The sequence below is a fragment of the Propithecus coquereli genome, unplaced genomic scaffold, assembly GCF_000956105.1.
Source record: "Propithecus coquereli isolate 6110/MARCELLA unplaced genomic scaffold, Pcoq_1.0 Scaffold13, whole genome shotgun sequence".
Classification (NCBI taxonomy): domain Eukaryota; kingdom Metazoa; phylum Chordata; class Mammalia; order Primates; family Indriidae; genus Propithecus; species Propithecus coquereli.
The window spans coordinates 4,470,541-4,486,484 of NW_012137191.1; the positions used below are offsets into that span (position 1 = coordinate 4,470,541).

Genomic DNA, 15,944 nt, shown 5'->3' on the forward strand with positions numbered 1-15,944 from the left:
CATGAGATCTGCCTGATCACAATTCATTCCCTACTAAGCCAAAATCTATGGTTCACCACTTTACTCTCTAGACAGAATCTTTATTTCCTCACCCCTCTTTTTCTTCTACTACTCTACCCTCGAGAGCTGTAGCCAAGGATAAATCTCATAATTTATTTCTACACCAGAGCTTCAGAATACAGTGGTAGAGAACCAAATTAACTCAATAGACTGGTGTGCATACAAATTTACCGTAACCTTTTTTCCACCGGGACTTCCACCGCCATTACTCTTTTTACTTGTCTTCTTTCATTGTCCTTAATGACTATTTCATACCTTTACATCTCTCTACATGGTTTTTATTTGTTCTCCATGTCCCTTATTCTCAATAGGTGGTGATCTCTTTTTCCAATTAATCAAGAAAAATAGACTCAGATATTCTCTCAATTATTTCTGCTTTCCTTTAAATTTTTATTTTAAAAATACAATTAATTTTTGGAGTAAATAATGCATTCATAGAGAACAAAATTCTAAGACTACAGAAGAATAAAAAGCAAAAAGTCTCTTTGTATCCTAGGCTTCTATGATAGTATTCATTTCTCCTTTTTGGCCTTCCTTGACCACCACATCTAAGTAGGTCTACCTGCCCTATACCTAATTATCTTTCATCATTCTACAATATATTTCTAATCATATATTTATTTGTTTACTATTTATTCTTCCTCATTAGATGTTAAGCTGAGTCCAGGGATCATGCTCATTTTATTCACTAATACTTAACTAGTGGCTTGCATATCATAGATTTTGTTAGGTGTTTATTTTATGAATAAATAAATTATTGCCCAGTACCATAGTAGGTGATTTATGTATTTCATTTAATCCTCTCAGTGTCTAAAGCAGTTTTATCATCTTTATTTCACAAAGGTAATAAGTGAAAGATCTAGGACTTGAACTCAGGTCTGACTCCCAGATTCACCCACGTGACCTGATGCATTGTTGATGTTACTATGTTTTCTATAAAGACCATTCTTTTTCTTTCATTCATTCATATATTCAGCAAACATAAGTGAGGCTCTGTCCTAAGTGATGAGAGCACAGAGAAGAGTAGATCTTTGTTCTCAAGCTGTTCAGTCTGGCAAGGAATACAAACAATTACAATGAGTGGTAAATGGTTGCAAAATAGGTACGTTCAGGGTGTTCTGGGGCCCAGAGAAAGAATGTCAATCAGGGGTAGTCTGAAGTAGGAATATCAAAACAGATTTGGTTGGAGTGGGAGGTTGAAAGGATGAATGAAAGGGAACGAAGATAAACCCAAAAGAAAATTCCACACAGAAGGAATAGCAAGGGAAAATGTAAGAGCACATGGCTTAGTCTCAGGCAAGGAGTTTGCAATGGCTAGACCATAGGATACATGTGATTAAGTGAGAAGAGAGGAGGTTGTAGAGACAGCAGGGCCAAATCATCATGTGCCTCATATGCTAAGACAAGGAGTTTAAACTTACACTTGTCAACGGAAAAAAAGACCAAAGTCTGTAAAGTAATTTTAAAGAGATTTACTCTGAGCCAAATTTGAGGACCATGACCCGGAGCCATGCCCAAGAGGCTTTGAGCAAGTGGACTCGCTGAGGTTGGGTTACAGTTTGGTTTTATACATTTCAGGGAGGCAGGGGTTACAGGTAAAGTCATAAATCAATATGTGGGAGGCATACATTGGTTTGGCCCAAAAAGGTGGGCCATCTCGAAGCAGAGCTTACAGGTTACAGGTGGGTTAAAAGATTCTTTGGCCTGTAATTGGTTAAAGACATGAAGCTTTGTCTAGAGGCTTGGAATGTTTCAACGTAAGAAGCTCTTTATCAGAGATAAGCCATTTGTTGTGTAAATTGAGGACCTGCAGGTTTGTCTTGCATACCTTTAGGCCTGTTAATGGGTCACAAAGGATGTCACCAAGAAGGGAGGGGGGCATGATAAGGCATGTCTGACCTCCTTCCTCCTGGTAGGCAATTTAGTTTTAGGGTATTCTTTTGGCCACGAGGGGGTCCATTTAGTCAGCCAGTGGAGGGGGGGTGAGCCTTAAAATTTTATTTTAGTTCACATACTAAAAGTTACAGGGAAGCCACTTCAAGACTTTAAGGAGGGCTGTTATATGACCTTATCTGGTTAATAAATATTCCTCTGGATAAAAAGCTTATAGGAACGTATATTGAGGCAAGGAGACCAGTTTGAAAATTTCTGCAATAATCTAGGTGAGCAGAAATGAGAGACTGAAAAAAGTAAAGGGTCAGGAATTGAGAATAAAAAGATTAAGAGATTTAGGAGGCCAAATGAAAACAATTCCACAAAAAATCAGAAATTAGAAGAAAGGGAGAAAGAGGGAACAAAGAAAATGATTCCTGGGTTTTTGGCTCATGTTAAATGGGAAATATCTACTTCTGGTACCATCTAGGGGAGTTGTCACCAAGTACCTATATATATATGGTCTGGAGCTTAGGAGAGAGGTTTCAGCAAAGAATGCTTACTATGGAGGTATTCTAATACACAAATTGAGAGCATATAACACATACATGGTTGAAGCAATGGTAAAAATGAGGTTGCCTATTAGGAATGGTTAGAACGGAAAGGAATAAAGTGAAAGAAGAATTTTAAAAAGTATTGATGGCAGGAAGGTAAAAAGAAAACCAGGACACTAGCACATGAGAGATTTCTAGAATGGGGAACAGGTTGGTATAAAAGACTCAGAGAGGTCAAATAAACACTGATAGGTATGTTAGATTTGAAAACCAGAAGGCCACTATTGACTCAAGAAGAGTTGTAGTGGAAGAGGGAGTAAATGGCAAAAATTGATTTTCCAAGAAGTCTAACTATGAAGGCAAGTGGGGTGGAGTGGGAGGAAGGGGGAGAGAGGCAGAGGGAGAGGGAGCTAGGGGGAGGGAGAGGGAGCTAGGGGGAGGGAGAGGGAGAGAGGGGGAGGGAGAGAGAGAGAGATGTTCTGAAATTTAGTTTCAGGACCCTTTACCCTCTTAAAAATTATCGTGGACCCCAAAGGGCTCTTGTTTATGTTGACTATATCTAACAATATTTACAATATTAGAAAATGACACTGAGAAATTTTTAAATTACTTATTCCTAATTCATTTAAAATAACAATCAATGCATTACATGTTAGCATGAATAATATATTTTAATACAAATAACTATATTTTCCCCGAAATCAGAAGTGACATTGTTTTACAGTTTTGCAAATCTCTTTAAAGTTTAACTTAATAGAAGACAGCTGAATTCCTGTATCTGCTTCTGCATTCGTTCTGCTGCAGTATGTTGTTTTGGTTGCTGTAAATGAAAAAAAATCTAGCTTCACACAGACATAAGCTGCCATGTAGAATCTCAAGCTGTATCAACGAACTTGCACATTAAAATCTAATGCATTCTGAATGATTCACTTACCCATATATGATTTTGACTGTATGAACTTCCCGAAAGAATCTTGGAGACACCAACTACACTTTGAGAACTGTTAGTGTAAAGGTTTAAGATGTAACTGATGGGCAATACAAATGGGATGGTGAATAGAGTATAGATGAAGAAATCAGCCTTGAATAGAGGGAAACTTCTTCTGAATCTACAGAGAGGGAAGCAGAGGTGTGAATACAGGTATATTTGAAGAGAGAGGGAGAATTCCCACACAATGTTATTTTCTCCGTGAAACAGGAAGTGGAGGTCATCTAGGGCTAGGTAAAATAATTGCCCAAGAACCTTAAGGGCCACCTAGTAAATGCCTGCTGTTCCTGTAAGCCCAACTCAAAAGGCACTATTGACATTTCTGGATAGTCATCTCTTTTGGTCCAAAATGTCACCCCATCTTTCTTCTATTATATTTTATTGTTTATGCGCCTGCCTTCTCTGTTAGACAGTATGCTCTCCTGGGCAGGGACCCAACCAAATTCACTTTAGCAGCTATTTAAAACATTAGTGATGAATGAAAGACTGATTTTTTTTTTTAATTAAGAAATCTTATCTACCTAGGAGCACTTGCTCCCTTCAAGTTATTTTTCCTTATTTATTAAGATTCTTCTCTACTGTAAAAAGTACAATGTAATTGTCAAAGCTACAAAAGACAGAACTGCTTAGTAATCCTAAAAACTACAGCTAAAATACAGGGAATTAAGAATAAAAACAGACTATTTTAAGGCCAGGGATAAATTTTGGTAGCTCTCCTGCACCCAGATTTCTTGCAGAAGTAAGGGTGTAGGGATGCCAGGAAAAGGAAGGCCTTTTGACAACTCCTCCATACATATGTGCCCAAAAGTTCAAAATCCCAGAAATTAAAGGTTTAATTTAAACATAAATTCATAAACCACTTCCAACCACACACTTGGATGAACATAAGCCAAAATGTTAACAGTGGTTATCCCTTGGTGATGATTCTTATGGTGGTTTTGTTTTCATTTTGTTTTTCAATAATGAAAATAGACCATGTAGAAAAAGTTAAAAAGTGTCACCATTTTCAAACTGTTCAAGATTTTACTTTAGTACACTTAGGATGAATAGAAGTGGAATAGGATACATTGCTTACAAATAAATAAATATCTTCATGAGTATTTTCTCACACCATTAAATCTCATAGCAAAGGAAATCCATTCATATTTTCAAATAAGACAAGTCAGACAAGTACACAAGGTGGCGTGGCAATTGAGAAGTATACTAAAATCAGTTTTTGCTTGTGGAACCCAATGCCTTCCCACACATGTGTATGTTCTCAGAGTACTATGCCTGACACAGGAGTGCAAAAAATTCCTGTCAAATGAATAAAGTTTTAAAACTATGCTTCATGAGCACTCTGATCAGTGGAAGAGATTGTACAGAGGTGGAGGGAAGACGGACTTCGAGGTTGCATGGGCTTGGGTTCTAATCATAGGCAACTGTGACCAGGGCTAGTAAACCAATTTCTCTGTATCTTGGCTTCTTCATCCGAAAAACAGAGATAGTAATACCTAAGAATTGATTTAAGAATTAAAATCAACAAACACAAAGGGCCTAATCTTGTCACATACTAGGTGGTCAAAAAAAGAAGCAATTATTTTCTGGCAGAAGTTATTCTTGTATCATGTATTTTTTTAAAAAAAAAGAAATGTGCCGAGTTGTATTTAAGCTCAATTTTCAGAATTGTGGTGAGGGGCTGCAATTGTGGAGAGGGTACAAATAAGAGATCTGAGAACACAGCCAAGTTTTTTAGGTGGTGGCAGTCTTATTTTATCAATCACAGTAACTTTCATGTATTTACAACATTTCTAAAACGTATTATTCACTTCCATGTGTTCCTAGAAAAATATGCTATATAAGCATTAATCTTTATTTTTGGATACTTCAATATCCTTATGAACAAAAGCTGGTGATACCTTCCAGACCTATTAAAGTATACAGCGCTGCCTTTCTCAAATTGGGATATGTGATAGTGTGCCATAAATTAAACATAAAATATCTTTTTCAAACACTGATTTAATTCAATGGTAAGTAATTTTAAATGCTTTGAATATATTTTAGAAAAATATATCATTCATTCATCAAATATCTACTGAGTGTCTACTTTGTGCTAGATATTATTCCAGGCCTCTGGAGAGCATTAAGGAAAATTAGAAAAGGAAAAAAGACCTGAACTCACGGAGCTTATATGGAGAAAGACAATAAGCAAATAAACTCTGTAGTATGTTAGATGGTGTCAAATGGAATAGACCCCCCCCCCAAAAATAGAGAAAGGGTTGTAATTTTAAATAGGGTAGTCAGAGTAAGCCTCAATAAGAAGGTGCCATTTGATTAAATGTCTGAAAGAATGAGAAAGCCAGCCATTGAGATGTCTGCGGGAGAAGTTTCTGGGCAAAAGGAATAGTAAAGGCAAAGGTTGGAAGTGGACCCATTGAGAAACAGCAAGGAGATGGTGGGACTGCAGCAGGGGGAGCAGACAAGTAGCAGGTGAGGTCTGAGAGGTAAAGGGGTCATGTCTCCCAGCACTGTATAGCCTTTGTATTGACTTTGTTTACCCTCTGGATGAAGTTTTCAGAAGAGAAGAGACAAGCTCTATACTCATGTGTTAAAAGGCTACTGGGGCTGCGGAGAATCAAGGATGTTGGAGTAAGGACAGACAAGCAGGAAAAGAGGGGTTAGGAGAGTGTCTCAATAATCCAAGTGGGAAGGGCTGGAGGCTTGGACTAGGGCGATAGCAGAGCATGGGCAGAAGTCTCGGGGATGTTGGATAGATTCTGAGGAAGAGCCAATAGAATCCTACGTGCTGATGTGGAGAGGGAGAAGATAGCACCAAAGTTTTTGGTTTGAACAAGTTTCCTGACATTAACTGTGATGGAGAAGACTGTGGAAGCAGGAAGTTTGGCCAGGAGCTCAGTTTGGACAGGTAAAAAGCAAACTTCGAATGAATGCTTCGCACGAAAACAGGAGAACAGAAGAAATCTGAACTTTCTGACAGACGTCTTCAAGGATTGCTCCCAGAAAGGAAAAAGGCAGATTTTAATATCCTCTTCTTATAGGCGCTTTGGGCAGGTAAGATTTTGAAGCACTAATAGTTCCCATTCGAAATGGCTGAAAGTGCTTTCTCCGGGGTTGCTTTTATCCTTTTGTTTCCTCTCTCACTTCCAAGCTGTCAGGGACATCCCCCCCACCCCCCATGTGTTAATGTACTTAACTGACCCTGCAACCCCTCCCCACTGTCTAATTCTCGGGAAACTTGGAAACCGGAGAAACACGCTAATTAGAATCGCGTGGAGGCTCCGAAAGCTGTCCGCGCGCCAAGCATCTCTGCCAGGTGCTGGCCTTACTTCCTGGTTCTCAGGAAAAGAGATTTCATTTCGTAAATGGGCTCACGGAACACACAGCCTCGGAGGTGAGAAACCTGAGGCGAGGTCCGACTACGCCCCAGAATGGCTGGGTGACGCCCCTCCACGCCTCAGGTTCAGTCTTAGATTCATCCTCAGGTCAGACGAACTTCTAGCTTCCTAGGGACCCACCCAACTTCTTCTCCTGGAGCAAGCTCTGCCCACGCAACCTACTTCCTCTTTAACTTTTTCTCACTGATGAAAAGGAGATTTCCGTTCCGCAACGGTCTCCTACAACCCAGGAGCAGACACGGACCTCGGAAACCTTCGATGAAGGAGGCGCGCACGCCGGGAATCCCTTACCTTCCCGGGCTCGGGGCGCGAGGCGCGGGGTGCGGGCGGCGCGCCGCCCGGCGGACCGAGCCGGCGAAGAACGAAAGCACTCGGAAGATCCGGACGGGGCGAGACCAACCCTGCAGGCCCCGCCCCGTCCTTTCTCGTCACGGCCTCCATTTATCTTGGCACCGCCCAGTGGCTCCACGAAGTGAGCAATTCCTGGTCTTGCGTAGGGCGCTTCTTTACGAGGGAGCCTGCTCCTTTAAATACGCCACTGTCGGCGGATAAAAAAATTTAAGGCTTCCGGGCATGCGCACAGCGTTGAGGACTCCCTTCATCTGGACCGAGGTGGAGCGGGTCGAGCTTCCAGCGCGGTGTGAGGATTGTGTGTGGGGTGTTGACAAGGTTAGCGTTGAGGATCCCAACCGTTTGTCCCCAAAGAAGGGCGAAGTGAGATAGTGTCGTGCCTTGGGGCGGGAGTGGCTGGGGAAGAGAGAGGAAACAAGTAGAGCTGCTGGGGATACCTTTGGACGTGCTGGAAGGCAACGCCGCCTTAGTTCTGCGGAGTGGTAGCTTCTGCAGGAGTGGGTTCCACAGAGCTTGGGGTATTGAAGAAGGAAGAGCATCAAGGAAAAGGAGCTACTTTTCTCCATTTCTAACGCCTTCCCAGCATTCCTAATTCCTCAACCATGGGCCAGACCATCTACCCTCTACCCGGCACTCTCGTCAGCAGACTCTTGCAGGGAAACACTGCAACTTCATACGTAATGCCATGTGGGCTCCTTGGCAGCCCTTCGGTTCGGTTCCACTCTTACTACATTTGGCTGGAATTCCCTCCCAGTTACTTTCTCCTCAAGTTCCCGACCTTTTTCACTAGCGTAGAATGCCTTCGTATCTTCCTCCTTTTTCTGGGGAAAGAAAAGATAATTATTCTTTCAAGGCAAGTCCCTGTAGCTGTGCTCATGATCACATTGTTTTTCAACTCCAACTCTCACTCCAGCAGATGCATCCTGCTTAGGTTCGTGAGTGTCATCTTACAAAAGCACCTTTTGGGATTATGTCACACTTTTATTCAAACACCTCCAGTGGTCATCCATTGACCACCCAATAGATTCTAAGTTCTTGACGGGGCATTCAGTGTCTTCCATAGCCTGGCATCAATCCAGCTGTATTTTCCAGAACTGTACTACCCCCCCGCCCCCACTGTTCTGTATCTAGGCTGCTTATTTTTCTCTCACACATTGTGTATTTTGTTTGTACATTAGTTACGATGTCTCTAACTCATCTCTATCTCTTGAACCATTTCAAGGACTTAGATGACCACTTCTTGCTTTATGCCTCATAATTATCATGGGCAAAAGTGATGTCTTCTTTCTTCCACTTCACTCCTACAGCTCTTATTTTGCACCAGTTTCATTTATTCAACAGTCAGTATTGATTGCAGACCTACTATGTTCTTGACACTACTCTAAATGTGGGATTACCATTAGTGAGTAAGGCAGACAAGGTTTCTGCACACATAGAGCTAACTTTCTAGTTGGAGGAGATAAACAGTAAATGATAAAGAAAAACATACACTAGAAATGCAATGCAGAAAATTAAATAGGGTTTTGTGAAAGAGGTTGCAGGATCCTATAGATTATTGGTCAGGAAAACCTCTGAAGGTATGAATCTTAAAAAATGAAGCAATATGATTGGGGGACAATTTAAGCAGTAGGAACAGTTAGCATAAAAGTACAGAAGAAGGCAGATATAGCTAGAGTATAGTGAGTAATAAAATGTGCAAGAGAAAGGGTCCAGAATCTTAGATGTTTTTGGAAACCAAGGTAAGTAATTTGGATTTTATTATAAATGTAATTAGAGAGTTCAAACCAGGTTATGATATGGTTTAATTTAGCTTTTAAAACACCATTCTGGCTGCTGTGTGGAGTTTGGACTATAGTGGGCTAGTAATAGAAGCAGGAATTAGAGACCTTCATGATATCTAAAAATTTTTGGAATGGAAGTTTTAAAGGAGAGTTGATGAAGGACAGTGGGAGTGATCAGAGAATCAGATGCTTAAAGTTGATACAGTTTTTGGAGATGAGAAAGTCAAAGTGATGCCCATGAGAGTGGATGACAAAGATGAAATGGAGATGGGAGGCTGAGGTTGAGATCTAGGAACTGAGGGAGCAAGATGTGACATGGATGGTCCATATGGATGATCACAAAAGTCATGCTGGATAAGAAGATAGTGAGCCAGAGGTCAAGAGTGAACGGAGAGTCCTCAGGGGATCCAAGACAGGATGGCAGCAGATGGTAAAGCCTGATGTCATGATCTTCAAAGGAAGTGGGATTTTTGGAGGTAGTAGAAGAAGAAATGTCTTGGAAGGAGCAGTGGCAAATGTAGAAAATATTTATGGCCTCCAGGTCCTAAGGCAGATTGGGTGTGAAACTAAAAATAGCCTTCACTTGAGAAGACTAAAGAAGCAGAAACCTAGGGAAATAGCCAGATTTCAATCAAGGCAAGAAATTGAGGGAACCGTGAGGGAAATTAAAGAATTAAAGAAAATAAATATATCTTTGTATATTCCCTAGGAAATTTGGATGTAGAGAATTTTCTGTGATTTCTACATGATACAATGGAAAGGATTGAGAAGGGGAATGGTTTGCTAAATTGGTTCAGATTAGTAGGATACATTGCAAAAATGGGTTGAAGGTCCAGGTAATGATAAATTACCTGGGGAGTGTGGGTAACACAAAGAGCTGAGTAGTATGGAGCCCCTGGGCAGTTTGTCTTTCCTGTAGCTCCATGTGGTATGGCAGCAATGGGTTGTGTGAAAAGTTAGTGAAGGCTTTCTCAGAGTACCATTCTGTGCTATACTGCTTCAAGAAAGCTCTGTAAGGGTTTCTTCTCTCTGATGCCAATGATACAGTTGGAATTTTCCGCTGGATCAACCTCAAAAGTTTCTATCTGTCCCAAAGGGGGCTTTAGAGAAGGCTTAAAGTCCAGGACTAACTTAAGGATACCTTGAAATGTAATCAAATTGCAAGTTGGTATTTAGAACTTCATTCACCTATCAATTTAGACCATCCCTGTCTTCTTGTCCCCTCTTCTGTCTCTAACCTCTAATATATAAAAATCTAGTCAAAAATTCTCTGAAATTAGCTGCAAATTTTAGGCTCCAGGGATGAGGTTTGGACAAGTCATTGTAAATAGTCCAATGTTTTCATCTCTTCTTTGTGGGTCTACAAATGGTTTTTTTAAGATAAACTTAAAATTGACCCATTTTAATCCTGAATACTAGATGGAAGCCTGGAGTGAGTGAAGATTCAAGTTACAAATCACTAGTTATACCAGAAATAGTTTGCCTATTAATTCTTCTTGGTATAGGAGAGTCAAAGTACACATGATACATTATTGTAAGTTATTAATGTCATTTAAAAGGACTCAGAATTAAAAAGGAGACAAAATTTAAAAAATCCTGCAAACTTATTTCTATTTTGTTATCTACAACTTCCCTTTCTGGTAACTGACTGCCTCTTTGTTTCTTTTGTAGGCATTACTGTTTAAGAATGGAAGAGGATACAGATTATAGAATCAGGTTTAGTTCTTTGTGTTTTATTAATGATCATGTTGGATTTCATGGCACTGTAAAAAGCTCACCAAGTGACTTTATTGTTATTGAAATTGATGAACAGGGACAGTTAGTTAATAAGACCATTGATGAGCCTGTTTGTGAGATTAGTGAAATACAACCTGAGCCAAATAATTTTCCCAAAAAACCAAAACTAGATCTTCAAAATCTATCCTCTGAAGATAGAAGTAGCCAAGAAGTTAATACTTTGGCTAGGTGCTCTGATAATGACCCAAATCATCAGTCTGGTTCTGAAAAGGAAGATACTGTTAATAACGGGACTTCCAAATGTGAAGAAAAAGCTGATGTACTAAGCCCCTTTTTAGATGAAAAAATGAATGAATTACTGAATCGTTTTGCCTGTGATATAAAAGAGAAGTGGCTTTCTAAAACTGAGTTAAATGGACCATCTCCTGAATTCTCAATAGGCAGAATCCATGACAAAAACCAGAGGGCTAGTTTACATAGTGCTATTAGGCAGAAATTTCCTTTTTTAATGACCGTAGGAAAAAACAGTGACATTGTTGTAAAACCAAATCTTCATTATAAAGAACTCTGTCACTTAGTATCTGAAGAAGAAGCATTTGAATTTTTTAAATATTTGGATGCAAAGAAAGAAAATTCCAAATTTACCTTTAAACCTGATGGAAACAAAGACCACAGAAAAGCCGTCCACCATTTTATCAACAAGAAGTTTGGAAACCTTGTGGAAACCAAATCTTTTCCTGAACTGAAATATAATGCTAATAATCTAAATGTGGTGATAACAGTAAGATTTCGGGAAAAAGCACACAAGCATGGGAAAAGGTCTGTTCTTGAATGCCAGAAAAGAAAAGATACATATACAGGTAATTTAATAAATCATCATCATTTTCTTGGATAAGCTTAGTTAAATTTAAAGTCATATGAAAGCTGAATAATTTCAAATGAATTGAACAGACTTGGCTAGAGAAATATTAGAAAGAATGTGTGCTTTACATTTAGGGAAAGGGATTCCTGATAAGTGATTTAAGCACCTCTAGGAATTCTTATTTATTCTGTTACTTAGTGGAAGGTAATGCCTTTCAAATTACATTAAATGTAAAAATTAGCCTTATTGATGAAAGTATGGTTAACACAGGCATTTACAGTTAACATAATCACAAATATGTAAAGTTGAAGCAGTTATATTGTGTTTAGTAAATTTTTATTGGAGGCAAATCTTGATTTTATGTTTTGAAAGTCATCTTAATTAAAATTGAGTATTTGGAGATAAGAATATATTTGCTGTATTGGGGAGAGTAAAGAGAATACTTTGTGTGCACAAGGTAGGGAACCTGAAAACTTGGTTCTGTCAGTCCTCTAGAGAAAATATGCTCAAACTCTAGCATACATTATAATCAGCAAAAGGTGTTATTAAAACAGGTTACTGAGCCCTGTTCCTAGTTTCTGATTCAGAAGGTTTGGTGTGGGGCGTTCACAAATGCCCAGGTGATGCTTTTCTGCTGGTCTGGGGCCAACATTTTGAGAATCACTATTTTAGGGGATATATTTAATTCTTAGGATGAACTCTCACTGTACAAGTCCAGCTGACCAGGTTTAATTGGCCTATGCCCTACTTAAAGGATGGGAAGTGTTTCAGATGATTATGTTTTATAAATTTATTTAGCAAAGCACTTTAAGATAAAACCAGCAACCCAAATTTGCACAGATATGTATGGCATAGAAACAGGATTATATTATGAAGGGACCACAGGTATAAATGAAAAGAGTTTAGACCTTGGAGCTATGTGGGTTTGATTTCACATTATGACTTTAGTTCACAAAAAGATTTACTAAGTTTTTAATATCATTAAGATTTGACTCTACAAATGTAAAAATGGGAAGAATAATACCATGAGCAAGTTACTTAACAATTCATAACTTTTGGTTGTACTTGAAAAATGGGGTAATAGAAAAGCCTAACTCATAATTATATTCTAAGGATTAAATGAAATAATTAATGAAATTGTTTAGCATGTAGTAGTTACTTAAACATCTTTTTTCCTCCTGGAAATTTCTATATGGTTGTATATATATCTACACACACACACACACACACACACACACACGTATAAAGTATAGGACTTGAAACATTAGCCATGTAATAATGTTAACAGATAAATCTATTTTCAAGGAAACAATACTAGCTTTAGATGTAGTGAAGGGAATTGCTGATGAATGATTTCAGCAGCTCCAGGAATTCTTGATTTTTAAAAAATTTTTTATTTTTAATTATTGTTATATAATAGTTGTATATATTTATAGGGTACATGTGGTGTTTTGATATAGGCATACAATGTGAATTAATCAAATCAGGGGAATTGGAGTATCCATCACCTCAAGCATTTATCATTTCTTTGTGTTAGAAACATTCCAATTCTAGGAATTCTTATTTATGCTATTTGAAATTCTAACTATTAATTTGGGTTAATGAGTCAAAAAATTGTTGAAACATTATATATTAGTTTAAATTAGTTTTTTTGAAGTTGTGACTATTTGGAAGGATATGTTAAAAGGAGGATTTGATGGTTTACCAGAGGCAGTATGAAGATACTGGGATACCTACAAGTCTAAGAACAGCAAAAAAGACAAAGATAAATTTTACCTAGCTTATATTTTATGTAGGCAACCTTGTATAGGAATCAAAATAACTCATATGAACATATTTAGTAAGTAGACTTATGTAAAAAATAGAACACTTTGGAAAAAAAAAATATTTATTCCAGAATTTTTCTGCTTCCCAAATGAAAACTCCATACCCATTGAATAATTCCTCCTTCCCCCCAGCTCCTAGGAACCACTATTTTGCATTCTGTCTATGAATTTGACAACTCTAGGTTTCTCATATAAGTGGAATCATACAATATTTGTCCTTTTACCATAGTCTTATTTCACTTAGCATAATGTTTTCAAGGTTCGTCCATATTGTAGCGTATGTTAGAATTTCTTTCCTTTTTAAGGATTAATAATATCCCATTGTAGGTATATAACATATTTTGTTTTTCCTTTCATCTGCCACTGGACAGAATATAATGGTCAATAATGCAAGCATGATCCTTGCTTTGGAAGCATTCAGCCTTGAAACCTAACAAGAATTTGAGGGAGAACTGCACATGTGATGTGATTTCTGAGGCTAGGTCATAAAAAGTATTATACTTTTGTCCATTTTTCTTGGATTGCTCACTCTGGGGAATGCCAGCTGCTTTACTGTGAGGGTGCTCAAGCAGCCCATTGGAGAAGAACTGAAGCTTCTCACCAACAGCCAATACCAACTTTCCAGGCATGTGACTGACCCCCTTTACAACTGGAGGCAGTTCCTTTCAGGCTTTTAAATAACTACAGTCCCACCCAGACACATCCAACTGCAACCTCTTGAGAGAGCCTGAGCTAGAACCACCAAACCAAGGTGCTCCTGAACCTGGATTCCTCCTCTCTGTGCCATGTATGGTCCGGAATGTACTTCTAGGCAGAAAACCAGGGCATTTTAGGGATTCATCTTATTTGTTTTTCTTTCAGATCACAGTTCTGTGGTACCTGTTCTCTGGGCTCTAAAAGCAGCTGCTTCATACATTTTCTCCAGTTTTATATTTGTTTATAGTGGGAGGTCATCTGGTATCAATTACTCCAATATGGCTCAAAGCGGAAGTCTCTGAAATTGAATTTTAAAATTTAGTATAGTTGATTTTCTTTTTAATACTTCAATTTTTCTAAGTATTTAAGAAAATGTTATAAATCTTATCAATTAAACTTATAAATTTAGTGGCCTTTAAGTTTTGTAAAAGTTTCCAAATTGCTTACTAACTTAAATAGGAGTTATCGTAAAATGACAAATTTAAATCAATTAAATATTTTTAATTGTAACTACACATCTCATTCTCTTAAACGCTCAAGTTGATAAACTTTTATGTAGATATAGATTAACACAATAATATCATGGATTTGATTCTCTTAAATATTTCTATACTAAATTCTAAGTCTTCATGGATAAAAGAAATACTTATGTACCCAGGCTACTGTCATCACCAAACTGATAAGTCAGACAATTTGTAGATTCCTTCTAACATTCCTGAGCTTCCCTAATGACGTGTACGAGATTGTCAGAGAGAACTGCTACTGCTGTTGGATCTTCAAGATGAATAGAAGTATGGCAAATAATAAATGGAGGGAACACATATTTTAGACAGAGGGATTCAAGTGTGCAAAAGTGCAAAACTGTGGAAGGCTATAGTCTATCCAGGGATTGCAAGAAGTTCTCTGTGTCAGGGTTATAGGATATATGAATGGAAGTGGCGCATGTAGAGACTGGAAAGGTAGAGTTGGGCCAGATATGAATAACACGTTAAGGAATTTGGATTTTTTTTTCTGTAAGCCTTTAATGAGCTAAGCAGCATTTAAAAAAATAACGGTTGAAATCTGTGATGATGATTTTGGATTTTGACTAAAAATACTGTTTATTTAAGTTAAAGATTTGATTTGTTATACTAATCTGTTAGTCTGCTAAGAATGTAATTGTTATATGGTAGCTTCTTTTTTTGTAATCTAAGATTATTTTTGTTATTTTTGTTTCAGCTTTTACTCTACGAAAGGAAAATCTGGAAATGTTTGAAGCAATTGGTTTTTTAGCTATCAAACTTGGTGTGATTCCTTCAGATTTTAGTTATGCAGGCCTTAAAGACAAGAAAGCTGTTACCTATCAAGCAATGGTTGTTAGAAAAGTGACTCCAGAGAGGTAATAAGATACTGCTTTATAAGATAGAAACTTGCTTTCATATTATTGAATAAATAAATGTATAATCAAAAACTCAGAATAATACTGGGAGCATATTAACCCCACTATCGATATTGATTAATTAATTACAAACTTAGCAGAACATTGGCATTAATATAATATAGTTATCTATGTCTTAAATTTACATTGAAAATAGTGGAAGTTTTAGAATAGAAACTTTGAAAAAATGGCAACTTTAAATGGTCTAAATTGTCTCTAAACGTCCTGTACCATTAATACATTCAAATATGCATTTACATTTGGGAAAGTGTCTTATAAATGATTTTTTTCTAATTATTATAACTTACACCCTTATTATCTTAGATCTTTACATTTAAAATAAATCCTTGTTAAATAGAACATAAAGTACTTAAATTTAGCCTCCCTCAGCTTATCAAATTTTTA

At 37.8% G+C, this 15,944-nt stretch overlaps 1 protein-coding gene across 2 annotated transcripts in view; it reads left to right on the forward strand.

Moving 5' to 3' along the window:
- The first annotated feature begins 7,397 nt into the window (after positions 1–7,397).
- PUS7L (pseudouridylate synthase 7 homolog (S. cerevisiae)-like) overlaps positions 7,398–15,944 on the forward strand; it is a 24,066-nt gene continuing 15,519 nt past the window's right edge. Inside the window, exons 1-4 of one of the 2 annotated variants that reach the window (XM_012638417.1) lie at positions 7,449–7,507; positions 9,429–9,431; positions 10,673–11,598; positions 15,341–15,500. In XM_012638417.1, coding sequence (XP_012493871.1) covers positions 10,689–11,598; positions 15,341–15,500 — 1,070 coding nt within the window. In that variant the 5' untranslated portion in view covers positions 7,449–7,507; positions 9,429–9,431; positions 10,673–10,688. Of the gene's footprint in view, positions 7,508–9,428; positions 9,432–10,672; positions 11,599–15,340; positions 15,501–15,944 lie in introns of both variants that reach the window. The other variant, XM_012638418.1, reaches the window with a different exon arrangement.